The sequence below is a fragment of the Callithrix jacchus genome, chromosome 9 (genome assembly GCF_049354715.1).
Source record: "Callithrix jacchus isolate 240 chromosome 9, calJac240_pri, whole genome shotgun sequence".
In the NCBI taxonomy this organism is placed as follows: Eukaryota; Metazoa; Chordata; class Mammalia; order Primates; family Cebidae; genus Callithrix; species Callithrix jacchus.
The window spans coordinates 84,149,075-84,166,172 of record NC_133510.1 but is presented as its reverse complement, the minus strand read 5'-3'; the positions used below and the strand labels follow the sequence as shown (position 1 = coordinate 84,166,172).

The 17,098-nt window shown below is 32.3% G+C and overlaps 1 protein-coding gene across 50 annotated transcripts in view; it reads left to right on the top strand.

Moving 5' to 3' along the window:
- Window positions 1–17,098, top strand: part of PPFIA2 (PPFI scaffold protein A2) — a 506,309-nt gene that overhangs the window by 305,721 nt on the left and 183,490 nt on the right. For 35 of the 50 annotated variants that reach the window (XM_078336983.1, XM_078336985.1, XM_078336982.1 and 32 more), the window contains 2 exons: window positions 9,466–9,630; window positions 15,413–15,487. In XM_078336983.1, coding sequence (XP_078193109.1) covers window positions 9,466–9,630; window positions 15,413–15,487 — 240 coding nt within the window. The remainder of the gene's footprint in view (window positions 1–9,465; window positions 9,631–15,412; window positions 15,488–17,098) is intronic. The other 15 variants (XM_078336998.1, XM_078336999.1, XM_078336996.1 and 12 more) reach the window with 1 other exon arrangement.

Genomic DNA, 17,098 nt, shown 5'->3' with positions numbered 1-17,098 from the left:
TTTATTTTGTATCGATCATGTGGAAAGTCAGTGTGCTATGTTTTTATTCTGATGTGAAAGCTGAAATGTGTGGCCATATATTATGGTTTCTTTGCAGAAACTACCTGGTCAACATTGCAAAAATATGAGTGAATGAAAGAAAATCAGTCATCACTGCAGTTGCTCTTAAATCTAACTGCCTCAAGTAATTAAGAATATCCAAATAAAATTATTATAATATTATAAATAATTACACAAAAATAGAAATTTCAAAAAATTATAGTGAATATAGAAATATACAAGCAAGCTTTTAATATTTTTATGCCGATAAAAATGTAGAAAAAGTATTAAAACAAAATTTGTTATTCCTGAAACTCTTCTGACTATACTTTGGCAAGCATATATTTACAGAAAGTTATATTTATAGAAAATAACTTATTTCTGATGTTATTTCAACTCAAAATGATTAATAAGACATGTTTTGATAAAGTTACCTGAATTAGTAAAAATGTAAAGAAAAACTTGGAATTTTAATATAGATATTGCCTGTGAATATGAGCATAAAGAACACTTTTATTGTCAGAGTTGTTTCAACTGTATTTATAGCTAAAGATCTCAAAGGATGTTTTATATTATTCATAATATTTTAGATTGTAACAGTTGTGTGACTTCAAAAAACTTATGGCTTTGAGTAACTATTAATATCAAGTTATGATTTTGAGAAACAATATCTAGCTATAAATAATAAAGCTGGAACTTAGTCTCATGGATCATAAAAGAAGGTTTAATTGCATTTGAAACATTTCTTACCCTGCTCTTACCTTTGAGCCAAAGGAATTACCTTAACAGATATTGAGATACAATTATTCACCCATCACTCCTAAAGAAAAATATTTTATTATTGACAAATCTTTGCCTATGCAAGTTAATAATATCCTCCAATCATATTTCCTCAGTGGGTAGAATATATAGTCCAATTCAGAAAAGGAAGACTTTTGCAGTTGAAAGCAGATGAAGATTCTTCATGAGTGTACATGCATATGCATGTATAGTTATTTATGAAAGTTCTATGATAGGATATGATAAATACAAGAGTAAATAGGATAAGACAGATGCCCTCCCAACAGCTATTTCAATTTCATAATCAAATATGTACATAAGAAACATACGGAATTTTAAACAATATTTGAGGGTAAAAGATATGAAGTGGACTGAGCATGAAGGCAACCAGTTTAAAGGTTTTTATTTTCAGATGTTAATATCATGCTATATGACCATATTACAGCAGCCAAATTAGTCTACGGGGAAGAATGTATTTCTATTTCAGTACCATTTGTAATTGGAAATAATTGTTCACAAGGTTGTATCGAATTAAGATCTAATAGGTAGTTATATAGTTTTAGAAATACTTACAGAATAATAGTAAAATGAAGGATTTAGATTACCTAGGTCATCTTGCTTTTCAAGGCAAAACTTAGTCCAAAAAATTCCCAGTGATGCATGATGTGGGAGGTTGTGTGTGTGTGTGTGTCCGCGCGTGTATGAATATATGATATGTGTATGTATATACACATATAGACTGTGGTCATTTAAAGAAAATTACAATGTAGGATTCATGGCCATTCACATAGTCCCTACAATCCTTTGAGCATACCAAAGACAATTCCATTTGTACTTTCTGTGAGAATTATTAAATATTAGGCTAAAGTTGTAGCTCCCGGTTAAGGTGTGTAATTAGTAGACTGTTAATGGTATCTTATCTAAGTTTCTCTTTCTGTACTCTTAATTATTTACCTTTATTTGTAACCTTAAATTAGGCCATAGATATATGCCAGATGAGAACGGGTTTGTCCATATTCTTCAACCTGAATAATTTACATTTATAATTAACCCAATTCAACAAGTATTAAGTATATATTATGTAGAATATTTGTATTGAGGATAGTGAAATAGTTCATATCTTAAGGAGTCTATTTATATTAATAAAAACATATTTGGTTTTTATTATGTAGATGAGAATTCCTAATTGCACAAAACAGTATATACCTTGACTGTTTAAAAAAAAGACATTAATTTAAGCATATAATAAATCTCTAAACTGAACTTTCAGGCAGTCTCTAGGACCACATTTCTTAGCTTTGTAAATTTTTCTTACAAGCCCAGTCCCAGAAAACATGCAGCTTCTGCCATTACCAGGTTTCCTGTCTGCTCCCTTCAGACTCACTTCCAGGATGGTCGGTTCTGGTTGACTGATCTTCAGTCAAATGTCTGCCCCCTAGTGGTAAACGTACTCAAGAAATGCTTCTTGGATTCTATACTGGGAAGATGGGATTCAGATTGTGAGGAACAGTCACGGGGAGAGGTGGAAAATGGGGATAATTAATGGGTAACATATGGTAAAAGTGTAAAGAAAACAAAAAGAATAATGTATTAACATACATTATATATACACACAAACATACGTGAGCATATATATATTGAGTGTGTGTGTGTGAACAAAAAAGGAATGATCCTCTTTTCTCCACTGGTCACAGGTCCTAGTTGGCAATTATAAATTCCAATTCTAAGCCTTGATTTCTGGACCTACATATATGAACCCATGGCTATTTCCAGAAAGAAACCGTACCTTACTTCTATCAGTAGTTCTGAGGATATACTAATTCCAGGATGATAGCATTTCTGCTTAGCAATGTGTTGTGTCCAAGCTTGAATTAAAACAGTCTTGGGTCTTTTAACCATTCTGTAAGATCAGCTACTTCTAGATGATGTAATAGTGTGATAAAATCAGAGGTCCCTGGGAGCATCCATCAACTGTATTACTCTTTTCATTGTAAAATCAGTTTTTTTGTTTGAGGTAATGTGTATGATAACATGACGGTAAGCAAAAACTCAGTCAAATGGTGTTGCTGGTAGAAGTATAGGCATTAGAAAAGGCAAATTCATATCCAATAAAGGGATTTATCACAGTGAGGAAAAGCTGTCTTCTCTTTAATAGAAAGGATTTGATGTAATATGCTTGTTTCATGGAAAATACCTGGTCTCCAGCTGTACTGTATCATGAAAGGGCCCAAATTAGATGACGGCAGCTAGCCACTGGGCCATTCAGCCGTGGTGGTAACTCCATCAGTCTTAATCATGAGAATCCCATTTTCTCAGGCCTATGACCCTGAAACCATGGTCACTTCTTTATGCACATTGAGAAAAAAGACATGGTGGCAAGGGAAATAGGCTGATACCTACAGTTTGTTCACCAGGTTACCGAAAGTCTCTTATAGAGTGAGGACCAAAATATTAGTCCTTGCTCAGATATAATATTCAAGAAATTTTGATATTTTATTATCAAAATTGACCCTGATAAACAGTTACAGATCCTTTGGGAGAAGGTTTTCATATTATCTATCATGATTTAACGAATTACCCTAAAACTTAATGACACAAAACAATGTTTCAATATGCTTATAGACTCTCATGGGCCAAGAATTTAAAAATAGAACAGTGTGGATGACCCTTCTTTGCTCTGTAATATTTGGGGTCTTAGCCAAGATGACAGGTGACAATGATGTTCTGGTAAACAATTTCTTTTGTTAGGGAAATAAAAGCACTGATCTCTGAGGTTTGCCAATTTCTCTGGTGTAAATACTTCCACCGTGGTTGATTTCAAGCTACCAACATGATGTTACTAAATGCAGAGTTGGAAAAAGATTAATAATACTTAACCATTATATAGTATTTCTACCTTTTAGGTAAAATAGATGTAAACAACCTAAGAAGCATATATAATAGTGAAATGTAATAAAAATAATTAGGAATTCATACATTGCAAATGTTTACTATCTTCTAAAAATATTTTTATTTAGTTATAAGCTTACATAATTTAAGCATAATAATTGTGCTTAACCACCCACTCATAAAACTCCTGAAATTAATAATCAGCTCCCAAAGCCAGAAGAACATCTGTTTCAGCAAACCATTTGCAGGGGATAACTGAAATATTTGGGGTCAGAAATATTTGCTTGTGAAGTGCATTCTTCATGCTCATGTCTGGCACCTGAGTTGGAATCACTGAAGGACAGGCAGACTCAGTTGGAACTTTACACAAGAGAACCTACAAATGCCTCTCCAGCATGATAGTCTTGGAAAACTTAGACTTCTTTGATGATAGCTCAGGGACCTAAGGGCGAATGTTCTGGTCTACCAGTTGGAAGTTACCTGGCCTTTTAGGACTTAAGCTCAGAAATCACAAAATGTGACTTCTATGTTGGTCAAAACAGTCACAAATCCACCCAAATTTAAGTGGAAGGAACATAGACTGCCATCTCTCAATAGCAGGAGAATAAAAAAGTTGGTGCTATACAACCTCACCTTAATTTTTAAAAAGTCTCTAACTGTAAACTCACTCAGGTATAAGATTTGGAGAAGGCCAAGACAGTTTAGCAGGTGAATCAAGTCAAATTTTCTTCCTTCATGTCTACAGATTTTATTAATATTTTTATTTCAGTAATACAACCTAATTCTTGCTGTCTTATGAACAACCCTATAATCAGTTAGCTATCACAAAGATCCCAACAGATCAAACCATTCTGTCTGTTATAGTAACCTCACATACCTTAGCTTAAGTGGTTAAATACTATTACTTAGTCACTGCCACTGCATAATTCTGTCATCCCCAGAGAAATCAAAGGGTTCCTTTAAGGACTAGCATCTCTCAATTTTTATTTTTTATCTGTAAAGAACCGCTGTAGGTCCTCTGTTGTCTTCTTTCCAATCTGTTTCCCAGTGCCTTAGTGAAGATAGTGTCACTTTGGTCCTCTCAAAGGAAACAGCAAGGGGGTGAGCTAAATTTGCCATTTTTTAACTCCATAATCCAGTTTCCTTCTACCCTCTACCCGTTGAATTTCTAGCCTGTATTCACTTGTTTTAGGCCACCACTGAGTTTATATTTTCATTAACCCATGAAGCAAACAATTATAACCACTTTCTGGTATTTGACATCAAAGTTAAATTCAGATTATTTGAGAAATATAGTCATATTGATTAATTTAACGAGATCAAAAATGCTGTTCCCCTCTTTCTGTTTCAGTAATATCAGCATCTAAATACACTTCTAGATTTCTGAAATTACAAATTAGCAAAAACATACAGGTCTATTGATTTGAAAGCCTTCTCTTTTTTTAGGTTAGACCTTGTTATTTACCTCTTAATATTTTAGAAATCTGGAGGCAGAAAGAGGTGTTCGTGGTAGGACGTGAAGTGCAGAGGCTTCTTCTTATAAAACAACTGCTTTAAGTGAAGTCATAACATGGCCATTAAGACAAATAGAACTGGATTCATCACAGAAGCAGGAAAACTCATTGGAATTGAGAGTGTCAGAGTAACTCAGACGCCTCTGAATCTTGCCAAATGTCCATTTTACAGTTCTTAGGGTGCCTGCCTTTTTTTCTCAGAGTGATGGCAAGATTTCCACATAAGATTTCAGGTAAGGCTGTGAATTCATCATGTATTGTAATTCAGTGACCTCCCTTAGAGCAAGCTTTTTATCTTCTTTCTGTTATATTTTGGGATCTTAATAAGAGGCTATCCTGAACAGCCATAGCACCTCTTGGGTTCTCTGACTGAGCCTTGACCTAGAATTTAAAACCTTAAGCTTGCCATTTTCTTTCTTTAAACTCTTCAGTGCAGTTCAAAGCATTCCACTCACTTCATTGTCCTTGTATTCCTCATGTCTTTCAAAATGGTCTATTGTAGCTGTGACTCAATCCATCAAAGTCTTACACAGACACCCCATTTCCAGATAGATCAGGTGATTATGTAACTATCTCATCCCCAGGTACCAAGGAAGACAGTCTCCCTTCTTTTATGTTAATTTAACCTTTGGTTCTGTCAAACCTATCCCAGATATCCATTTCTCTGAAGAATATTGCCTATAAAGATGCAAACTATTTGCTTTAATCAGTACTTATTTATTCATTTAGTAAACATACACGAGCATCTACCATGTGCCAATCTTATAGGCACTAAAGATACAGCCATGAACAAAATAGATAAAAAATTTTATTTCCTTATTGATCTTACATTAAATTTTGAAAGATAGTAAGCCAGATAAATACATAAAGAAATATGACATTAGATAGGGACAAATGCTAAGAAGAACAAACAAAGCGAGAAAGGAGATATCCAATGTTGTAGGTAGCTGGGGAAAGCTTCATTGAAGAGTGGCATTTGAGTTAAAACATGAAAGAGATAGTGGAGTGAGAATTATGCAGATATCTGAAAGAGAATGATTTAGGTAGAGAAAATTAGAAGTACAAAGCCCCTGTTGTGGGGACATGGATGTTTAAGGTATTAAAAGCAAAACTAACAAAACTAAACACAAAAAAAACTGCAAGGTAGCCAAGCCAACGTAGCTATACTGCAGTGAGCAAGAAGAAAAATAGGATATGAGTTCAGAAAATTAAGATCCCTTTGGGAAGTATTAAGGACTTTGGCTTTCACTTGAGTCCAATAAGAAGACATTAAAAATTTGAGTGGGGGTATAAATGACCTAACTCAAATTTTAACTTAAATGTGTTTTGAGAATAGCCTGAAGATGAAAGGCTGAAAGCAGGAGGACCAGTTAAGGAGCTACTATAATAATTCAAGGGGAGATTATAGGTCTTGGACCCAAATGTTAGCAGTGGATGTAGTGGCAAGTGATCAGATTCTAGAAATTTAGGGATCATGAAAGAGAGTGCTTACAAATACTGAATTATTAACTTTAAGCTGGGTAAAGAGACAATGAGGGCATGAATGTAGGGAGAAGCAGTTAAAAGTTCCACTGGTCAAATGTGAAGAGTGTGATCAAAAGATTTAGTTGGTCTCTAATAACAGATGTTCTTTATAGTTTCATTGTTGTTTCTTTTCCTAGAGGGTGGGCATTTTACACTTCTAAATATTACACTGTACTGTGCAATATTAGATGATGATATGTTTATTGAATTAATATATTAAGTAAGATCCTTATAATTTACAATTAGGAAAAAACAATTTTCATTGTATTATAAAGCTTGCATCATTATTTATGTCATCAGATTGAAGGATAAATGGACATAATAATGTTAATTAGCCTAAGCTTTTAGGAAATAATGCCAATTAACCATGGCCACAGGCTTAGCTTTTATATAAGCCAAGCCTGTATGAGTCCTATAAAACTATATGAGGTATGTAAATTTAACTCATTTATTAATGTTTCAATTCATTCAACAAATATTAATTGAATACCTATAGATGTTGGGAATTGAGCTAACACCCACATAAAGAGAGGATCAAGAGGATTGAGGCAGACACTGTGCCAACTCTCATGGAGCTTTTATTGCAATGGAAAAATCGAATGAAATTTAGTAGAATAATTTCTATAAATTGTACATCATGAAATATTCTGAAAAAAAAATAGTAAGGGATTGAAATAGAGACTTGTGGAAGTGGGGAAAAGGAGAAAATTACTTTAGATAGTAGTGAGCAAATGCGTTGTTGAGAGATGATGTTTAAGCTGAGACTTAAAGAATGAGAAAGAGCTGTTCAAATGAGGAACCAAAGAAAGAGTACTTTAGGCAGAGGGTACAGCATAAGCAAAGGCTTGACATACTGAGGACCTAAAAGCAGGCCAGAAAGGCAGGAACATAGTTTGCTAGGGAAAGACTGACATCAGATGACAGTGGAAAAACTGGAGTTCAGGCAGATCTCCATAACCTATGTAAAAGAGCTTGGATTTAAGCAATGGACACATGTGTCTACAGAATTCAAGAGAATAGAATACCATCATATAATCAGAGATGGATAAATTTTAAATGGCTCCTTGAAAATATCAGGTCAATTTCATACTGAAAAACAACTAATATTATTTTGACCCTTAAATATGACTCTTATCTATCAATTTATGCATGTTTAGTGTCTCAGATAACAGTGTTCTTTGTGCACAATAATGGCAGAGTTTTCTGACACTTTGAGACATAATTAGTGACAGCAAATGTAGAGAAACCAGCCAAAAAAATGTGATACTAATGAGTGACACTGAATCTAACACCAGTATAGTGAAAACCAAAATTTTAAACTTTTGGTTTTTATTACAGTTAAACTTTTAGAAAAAAATCTTGAAAAAAAGAAAGTTGTTTTCTTTATTTTTTCTACCTCTAGTGTCTTATATCTGCTTTTAAATCTTTTGTTTGGAGCCGGGCGCAGTGGCTCACGCCTGTAATCCCAGCACTTTGGGAGGCCGAGGTGGGTGGATCACGAGGTCAAGAGATCAAGACCATCCTGGTCAACATGGTAAAACCCTGTCTCTACTAAAAATACAAAAAATTAGCTGGGCATAGTGGCGTGTGCCTGTAATCCCAGCTACTCAGGAGGCTGAGGCAGGAGAATTGCCTCAACACAGAAGGCGGGGGTTGCGGTGAGCCGAGATCCCGCCATTGCACTCCAGCCTGGGTAAACAAGAGCGAAACTCGTCTCAAAAAAAAAAAAAATCTTTTGTTTGGATAATTTCTGCTTTCTTTTCTTTTTTTTTTTTTTTTTTGCCTAAGTGGACACCACTTGTTAGCCTATGTTTTTCACTATTCTTCTGAAGAACTTCCCTATAATTCTTGCCAGTTGTATGTGGTTCTTCACTAGTAAAATTATAACAACTAATAATAACCGAACAGTTTCTTCTCATGTATTTTTGTTTTTACTAGTAAAACTTCTTTCGAAATGAAAACAAGTGTGAAACCCCAATTCACAAAACATTTGAAAGCAGAAATTAACTGGCAAAAGCTAAGAGTGTAGAGACTGAAACAGCCTGAAAACTATTCAGGGACTTTCACTGGACCTCTGTAATGGCCCCAGAGGCTACCCTGGGGAAAACATAGATTCTAATGTAAACAACTTAAAACTATATCCTTAAATTTCTTTCCTGAACTGACAATTGAGAATCTCAGTTACTGTGTTCTAATTGCTTGCATATATTTTTCTATAATCTAAAGAATAATTGTGAATAAAACCATGTGATTATTTAAGTTAAAGTAACATTATAATGATTATGCTTATTTTATTCCATTCAAATAATTTTAATGGCCAAATGTAAGTGAAATAAATTTTGACTTTTACTGCCATCCTCTAAAAAGATCATGGTGCATCAAGCAATGTTCTTTTATCATTGTCATACTTATTTTGTCAAGTGTACTATTTCTACTGAATCCATACTGAATTTATTAAATTTGCTAGGGGACTGCATAACATTTGCATTACACTTTTAAATTTAGTAATTTGTTATAAGATCGAATACAAATTATCTTTAATGTGTTTTATAAGCCCTGTTTTAAACAGGTTTGTGCATTTTTGCTGCCACTTGAAGTGTAACCTGCAGCTAACATTAGATACTATGGAAGCCTGTAATGTTTTAAGGAGGAAATCATTTTGTAAGTATTGGTGACTTGTATTCATAAGATTAATTGCATTTTCTGTTAAACCCAATAGCTATTACTGGAGCATTTGGAGTGCCTTGTGTCACGACATGAAAGGTCACTAAGAATGACGGTGGTAAAGCGGCAAGCCCAGTCTCCCTCAGGAGTATCCAGTGAAGTGGAAGTTCTCAAGGCACTGAAATCTTTATTTGAGCACCACAAGGCCTTGGATGAAAAGGTATAGTACAGATAAAAGATTCAAATTTAACTATGTTTTTGTCATCAGCATCAAGCTCTTTCTCTTTATCCATTGACTCACCTGACTCTTAAAGTCAGTCAGTTGAGGCATACATTTGAGTTATATGAAAAATCATTTTTAAAAGTGAAATAGTTTACTGTGTGTAAATTGGCAATATTCATAACCATCTTCTTTTTGTAAACCACTGAATCTATGGCTTATCAGAATTAGACTTCTATTATGGTACATTATAGCCCTAGTTCAGATGACATTCGAAATGTTGTATCCTCTCTCTTTCTCTCTCTTTCAAACCCTGGTCATTCTCTATAGATTCCAAAATAAGAGACTACTAAGTGAAAATTACATCTATTTTGAAGTACAAATTGGATGTACTTTAACTTTTAGACATTTATTTTAGAAGCATCTGATTTTCTAATGTGTCTAACATCTTAGTTTTAAATATTCATTTGAAGAACCTCTGCATGTAACATCATAAGATATTAGTAGAAAAATCTGTTTAGATATTTTTAAAAGTAGCTGTAAGCTTCTCTTAGCTGCTACTCAACTAAGTTATACTGACATATGTAAACCAATATGATTATAAAATCCTTTGGAGATTAGGAAGCCTTATGAAATGATTTCAATTTTGTGAGATTTCAAAGACTGAATTTTTAAAAAGTAATAAAGCTTTAGGAGTTAGAGTGGAAATTGGGACACTTCATTGTAAAGTATCTGACAAGTTCTGAGCATTAAAATCCAAACTAGGGATTATTTCCCAGTTATATCTAGTTTTTAAGCATGCAGACATTTTTGTTCTGTTTAATATTTATCTACATTTATATTTTTATCATTGGTTTTTCAGATGTTCTGAGAACGGGATTATGTGGAGTGTGTACAACAGGATAACTATAATTCTGTTTTCTAGAGTATTAAGAAATTGTATCTCATTTTTATTTTAGCAATGAGAGGCAACTAATATTAGAATTATTTTGAATAAAAAATGAAGATTATATAAAAATTCTTGCTAAATATAACATCAAATAATTATTTAATAATATTTATTTTCATATTATATTTCCTCTCTTTTTATAAAAGCACATTGCTAAGAATTTGCAAGAGTTTATATGTATATAATTTTTAGTATGTATCAGACTCCTTGGCAGATGTTTGACACACAAAGATAAATGAGATATTCTTATTATGACTGAGAAGTTCAGAGTCAGTGCTAGGAATTCACATATCAATGAAAAACAATTCTAAAAAGACGAATTTACATCACAATATATAGTCACAGAATAAGTTGTGACTGTATGAGTAATGACAAAGGAAAAGATGTCTTCAAGAGAGGGTGACATTTGATCCAGGTAATAAAGAATGATTAAGGATTTTTTAAGCAGAGAAGGATATTCTAAGCAGCAGGACTAATACAGAAAATAACCCAGAGCCATAAGAAAAGAAGGACCCATTCAGAGAAAAGAGTTTTAAATGACTTAAATGAAGATGCTAGAAAATTTATGATTTGAGATGTTCCCTGTAAGCATTATCGTATTACTTAAGTGATGGATGCTTTTACAAAAGAATGATTCTTTATCAGAATAGAGATAATGAACAGCATTTAAGACAAATAACCTGATCATGTGAGTACATTTAAGAAGGAAATGGTTGTTGTACCATTTAATCTAGAAATAATTTACTTTACAGAACTTCAGTGGGCTTAGCATAACTAAATGTATTGTTCTATCATGTTGCCCTAGGAGCTATAATAATATGTATTAAATCACCAGAGGTCTCCTGAACATTGGTGAGTTCAGGGGCAACTGGACTGATTATCAACAAGTGATTCTCAGTGGCCTAAAGAAGAAATGTTATGAGTTGGAGCTCTGGAGTCAGACGATCTGGACAAGTGACTTGACCATTCTCAAAGCATTTTATCTTGAACTATGATAATATTAGTACTGACCTCAGAGTTGTCATGAGGATTAGATATGATCTGATATGCAAAGCTTTCAGCCAGTGCTTAGCATATGGAAAGTCCTCAGTGAATATTTATAAATATTATTCTTAACAGGAATAAATATCAGCATTTGATAAAACTTTCAAACCAAGTAAAGATTTGGTATTATTGTTGATCAGATGCTTCATTAAAATAGCATTTCATTTAGTTATCAAGGGACTAATATGTGTCTAAGTGCCTTTATAGACAATATCCTCAAGAGTAACTCACAGCTTCCCACAGGGTTGAGGAGGGATGCAAATATAAACCTATAAACAAGTAAATACAATATACTTAGAAAGTCAGTAAAAAATATAGTTAACCACGCCTTGAGGACAGGAAACAAACAACTTAATCTAGAGGGATTAGTACATATGCAGAACTAAATAAGCTTTACAAGGATTGAGCATAGCTGTAGATAGTTGCAGTGATTCATAATTTTAATTATTAATGTTCACTTATTTATATATCCACTGAGTTGTAGGGTAGAATATTCATAATTAGCTAAAACCAACAGTAATTTTGAAATCACTCTACAATGTGTTTACCAATTCCATGGGTTGGAAAACATGAGACATATACTTGTCTTTTTCAATTACTCAGAAATCATTGACTATTAAAAAAAAAAAAACATTGGACATGTATAGGAAATATAAACCAAAACAAATTAAATATATATGCCTTCCATATATATTTTCATTATCAAATGTCACAGTGTGAAAAATGAATTAGAGCTTCGAATCTGAGGAGATTTCCTCAAAAATATTTTCTGTCATAGGAGTGATAATTCCTGAAATGTAACCCTGCCATATATTAATTTCAGTTTGGAATGTGTATTTCTTCCATCAAGGTCTCTTTATCCTGAACACGTGTCATTTTTAGAAACTTATTTTAATCTTTAGGGATAAAAATTTCTATGGCTTTGAAACAGCTTTTGGGGTCAAAACAAAAATTGATGTAATCAATGAAATTAGAAATAAAAAATAGATGCATATAAATAATAGAGTTGCACTATAGGTCTGTAAATAAACAATAGGTTTTAACTTGAGGACTAGACAGACAATAGATTAATTGAAAGTGGTTTAATCACTTTAAAAATCAAAAAAATTATATATAGAGATAAAGCTATCAACTGTGTACCCCTATTTAGGAAAAATTGAAACTATTTATGGCTTATCAATCATTTCTAGATAGCTTCACAAGAACATAAAATCCATTAAGAAAAATAAATTGTGTCATTCTGCCAGTGTGATATTCCAAGCAGAGAGAAAACAAGAAAGACTTCAGAGAAGCCGTTTTTTTTTTTCTTTTAATGCAATTGAAGCCAAACAGACAAGGTAAAATGTTAGGATTCTTCATATCGTGGGAAGAAAACTCACCCCACCAACAATTTTTCCTTACTAAGTAAGTATTGCAGAGACAAGTGCGAGACAAGGTTTAATATATTTTATTTTTCTGAGTATTACCCCAAAATTAAAGACACAGAGAATAATTCATCCTCATATAAATATGAGTTTTCTATAAAAGCCCCTGTATAGGTATTTATAGCCTCAATTTTTGAATTTAAAATGTAACTCAAAATATATTCAGATTTTTAAAATTTTCTTATAAAACTGTTTTAGATTTATTACTTTGTTAACAACATAACCAAAATTTGTAAACCAATAATCTAAATGTATTGAGGGATGATTATTTTATTTTCATATTGTTTGATAAACTTGTTAATTTTTATTCCTGAAAAACTCACTATAATGAGAATATAAATGCTTAACTTGTAGTAAGTAGAAAACAGTTTGGAACTGTCTTAAGAGTTTAAAAGAAAGTCAGAAAGATATTTTAACCTACCATATAGCCTAGATTCAACTATTTCTTATATGATGTGAATGACTCTTGTAGAAAGATTTTAATGTGTTAGTATTTTAAAATACGGTAACGTCCTCTCTCTACAGTAGTTTAAGTGTGATTTGATCAATGTTGTATATGGCAAGATTATTAATATATTTCGATTGCTTCATATTGCTGTTCTCATCAACCAGGTTTACTAGGCCTTCTTCAAAATACCCGTATTTTACAGTTGATATTATGGAATATGGGAATCCTGTTAAACATCACACATCTGCTGAAACCTTTTTTGATATATGCATTCCACATATCAGCTATCCTACTCATTTTCATGGCTTTGATATATATTTACTTCTTTTGTGTGTATTCAAAATTCATAAAAAGTATTCTCCAAATAAAATGGTCAAAGATTTCCTGCTATGTAACTAGTGTTTGGTTATTAATCGGCATTAGTTCTACATATTTTGTTAACAATTGGATGTTTGTCTAACCGAAATAACACTTGGCAGTTAATCTCTAGCTCAATATTATGAAAGATCCTGTGCAACTGTTTTAGACATCAAATGTCCTTTATGTGTGTATTACTATTTTTAGAGAAATTGAATATAACAAAATATAATTAATATTTAAATCCCCACTTGGACATTTTTATTGCTGATTCAGGGTCTATTTCAGGGCTTAAATGCATCCATTCATCTGAATATATGTGTTATTGTAATAAAATACTGAAATATAATTTAGATTTCTTAAAATCTTAATTAGATTCTGGGTTAATAGGACATTACTGACTTTTTGTTTGTTTGCTAACTGAAAAAATAATCTTATAATTCCAACTTAAATGTTTTTATGTATCTGAGTTTTCACATTCCCTGTTAAATCTTACTAGAGGAGAAAAATACCATATATTAAAATATACTGTCAGTAAATTAAAAAATGAAAGCTTATAGGAATATAATTATGCATTAAAACACATATTAACTGCACAAACGCTGTAGCATTCCCATGAAAAACCTATATTAACTTATAAATAATCAAAAGTCCACCATGAATTGCATCTTAAGTTAAAGCTATAAAGTTTGTCGATTTTTTTTAAGGAAAATTAAACTATTGTAGTCATTCATTTTAATTCAGCAATATTTCTTTCTCTGAAATGTTTACTTTTGAAATGTACATAACAGGACATATCTATAGATCTAAACACATAATAACAGAAACAATTTTAGATATCATAAGAAAGCAAGAATCAAAGAAATACTTAATTTGATTTTCAGTTAAGTAAGAAACAATTATAAATTATATAACTTCAAACCAAACTATACAGAGATTTTGGTTCTATAGAATACCATGGTGTAACCTTTGGTATCTGGAAACTTGTTGAAAGTTCCACAATACTCAAGTACTTTATAATTCCTCAGAAACAAAGTAGACCTCTAATTAATACAAAACACAGGAGCAATGAACATTTTTCAGGTTCTAAAAGGCCTTTCCTTTAGGTGAAGGACTTTTGAAGTTAGATACTAAGTGCCAAATGAAAATTTACTTATTTTACAGAAATAGAGAAAAAGGTGGGCTATTGTTTTCTCTATTTGTCATGCTTAATCAGTCACTATTTTTCAGATATATTCATAATATACTTTTGAACTTTGTCTCTACTTACTATGAATCAGAATTCAGAACAAGACAAGTCAATCTCCAACCCCATCTGAAGCTCTATCAGGGAACCATCAAAAGGATTTGCTTACAAGGAAATCCCTTGATACAGGGACACTATGAGGTGACAATGTATTCATTGTGTTTCTGCCAGGTTTAGTATTCTGAGCACTTAGGGATATAAATACTTAAAAAATTTGCCAAATTGACTGTCTCTGATGATGTTAATGATGGGTTCAGCACAGTTTAATATGTATGGGATGTACATTACTGCACATATTTTGATTTTTCTTCTAGGTAAGGGAGCGACTGAGGGTTTCTTTAGAAAGAGTCTCTGCACTGGAAGAAGAACTAGCTGCTGCTAATCAGGAGGTAACATGCCACACTTTCTCCTCTTTTGAGGTGCAATATTGCTCACATTACATCCCTTGTGTTTCACGTCACTTTTATTAAAACTGTCACGAAAAATAAATTACATTCTGTCTATGCCATTGAACAAGGCTTGTTGAAATTAGTTGCCAAAGTCTTGTTTTCTGATTTTTGGTTATTTATATGTGTCAGTACTAGACCAAAGGAAAATTATCAAGAGCTAGTGACATGTGAGCTAGAGAGATGAAGATTTAGAAGACTGCAGGCAGAACGTCAGTCCTTTCAAGAAGGAAAACACAGCTCCAAAATTGGAACACATATCAAATAACTGTTAAACTTAGAAAATGCTACAAATAAAAGTTAACCCTTGGAGAAATATACTTCCCCTCAGGCCCTGCCTATTCTTATCTTCTAAAAGCAGTGTACCCATATTTAGTGACATCATTGAATCCACTTCTGCTATTATTCACAGCTCCAAAAAAAGTATTTTCATCATCTTTTTAAGATTTAAAGAGTTATTTTCTCTTCAGAAGCTTTTGCTTCTCTTATGTTTTAGTACACAAATTATCTTGGATAATTATTCACACATATTAAATAAATGTGTTTATATATAAATGTGTATATGTATGTGTATTTATATATACATACATACACACACACATATATATATATACAGAGAGAGAGAGAGAGAGAGAGAGAGAGAGAGAGAAACAAATTTAACCTGTGACAGCCACTAAAATAGTCTTTTCTTTTCTCTGATGTTCATAAGGTTAAAATCTCTTCTTTTCTCTGATATTCATAAAGTTACTTTTTTCCTAGAAGTTTATTTCAGTCATATAGTATTGGTATTGCTAGTATTGGACATACTAAAATAATTTAGCAAAATCTTCCCACTCTTATATAACCAAGGGTAGAGGGGAGGGAAAAATGAAGAGGGTTGATTAACAGGTACATATTTTCAGTTAGATAGAAGAAATATAATCTATTGTTCCATAGATCAGTAGGTCAATTATAGTAACATTGATCTAATGTACATTTCAAAATAGCTAGAAGACAGTAATTTAAATGTTCTTAGCAAAAAGTAAAGATAAATAGTTAATGTGGTAGATATTCCAAAACCCTGATTTGCTATTTACACATTATATGAATGTATCAAATTATCACAAGTACCCCCAAAGTATGTACATCTATTATGGATGAATTAAAAAAAAAACATAAATAGATTTATAAAAAGGTATGAGAGGCTAATATCAGTGATTATATGTCTTATAAAGGGATTTACAAGATAATGTTTACATATACATTATGCATACAGAAAAATACACATTTTCAAACCACTCAATAAATCTTGTCAGTAAAACTCCTTTGTTCTTTAAAATAAGCTAGGTTAATTAAATGAGTGTACATATGCTTTTGTTTGTTCCAGCCATAACAATTTAAACTTCAGAATAAGGACTTTCAGCTAGAAGGAGAGTAAATTCTATGTTAATTAAAGGCTAGCAGTGTTGAAAGCATAAATGGTGAAATAACCATTTTTAAAATGGAAAAAAAAGCTTTTTTATACCAGATTCAGCTTAGTAAACAGGATGATTTAAAAAAAAAAAGAAATAAGAG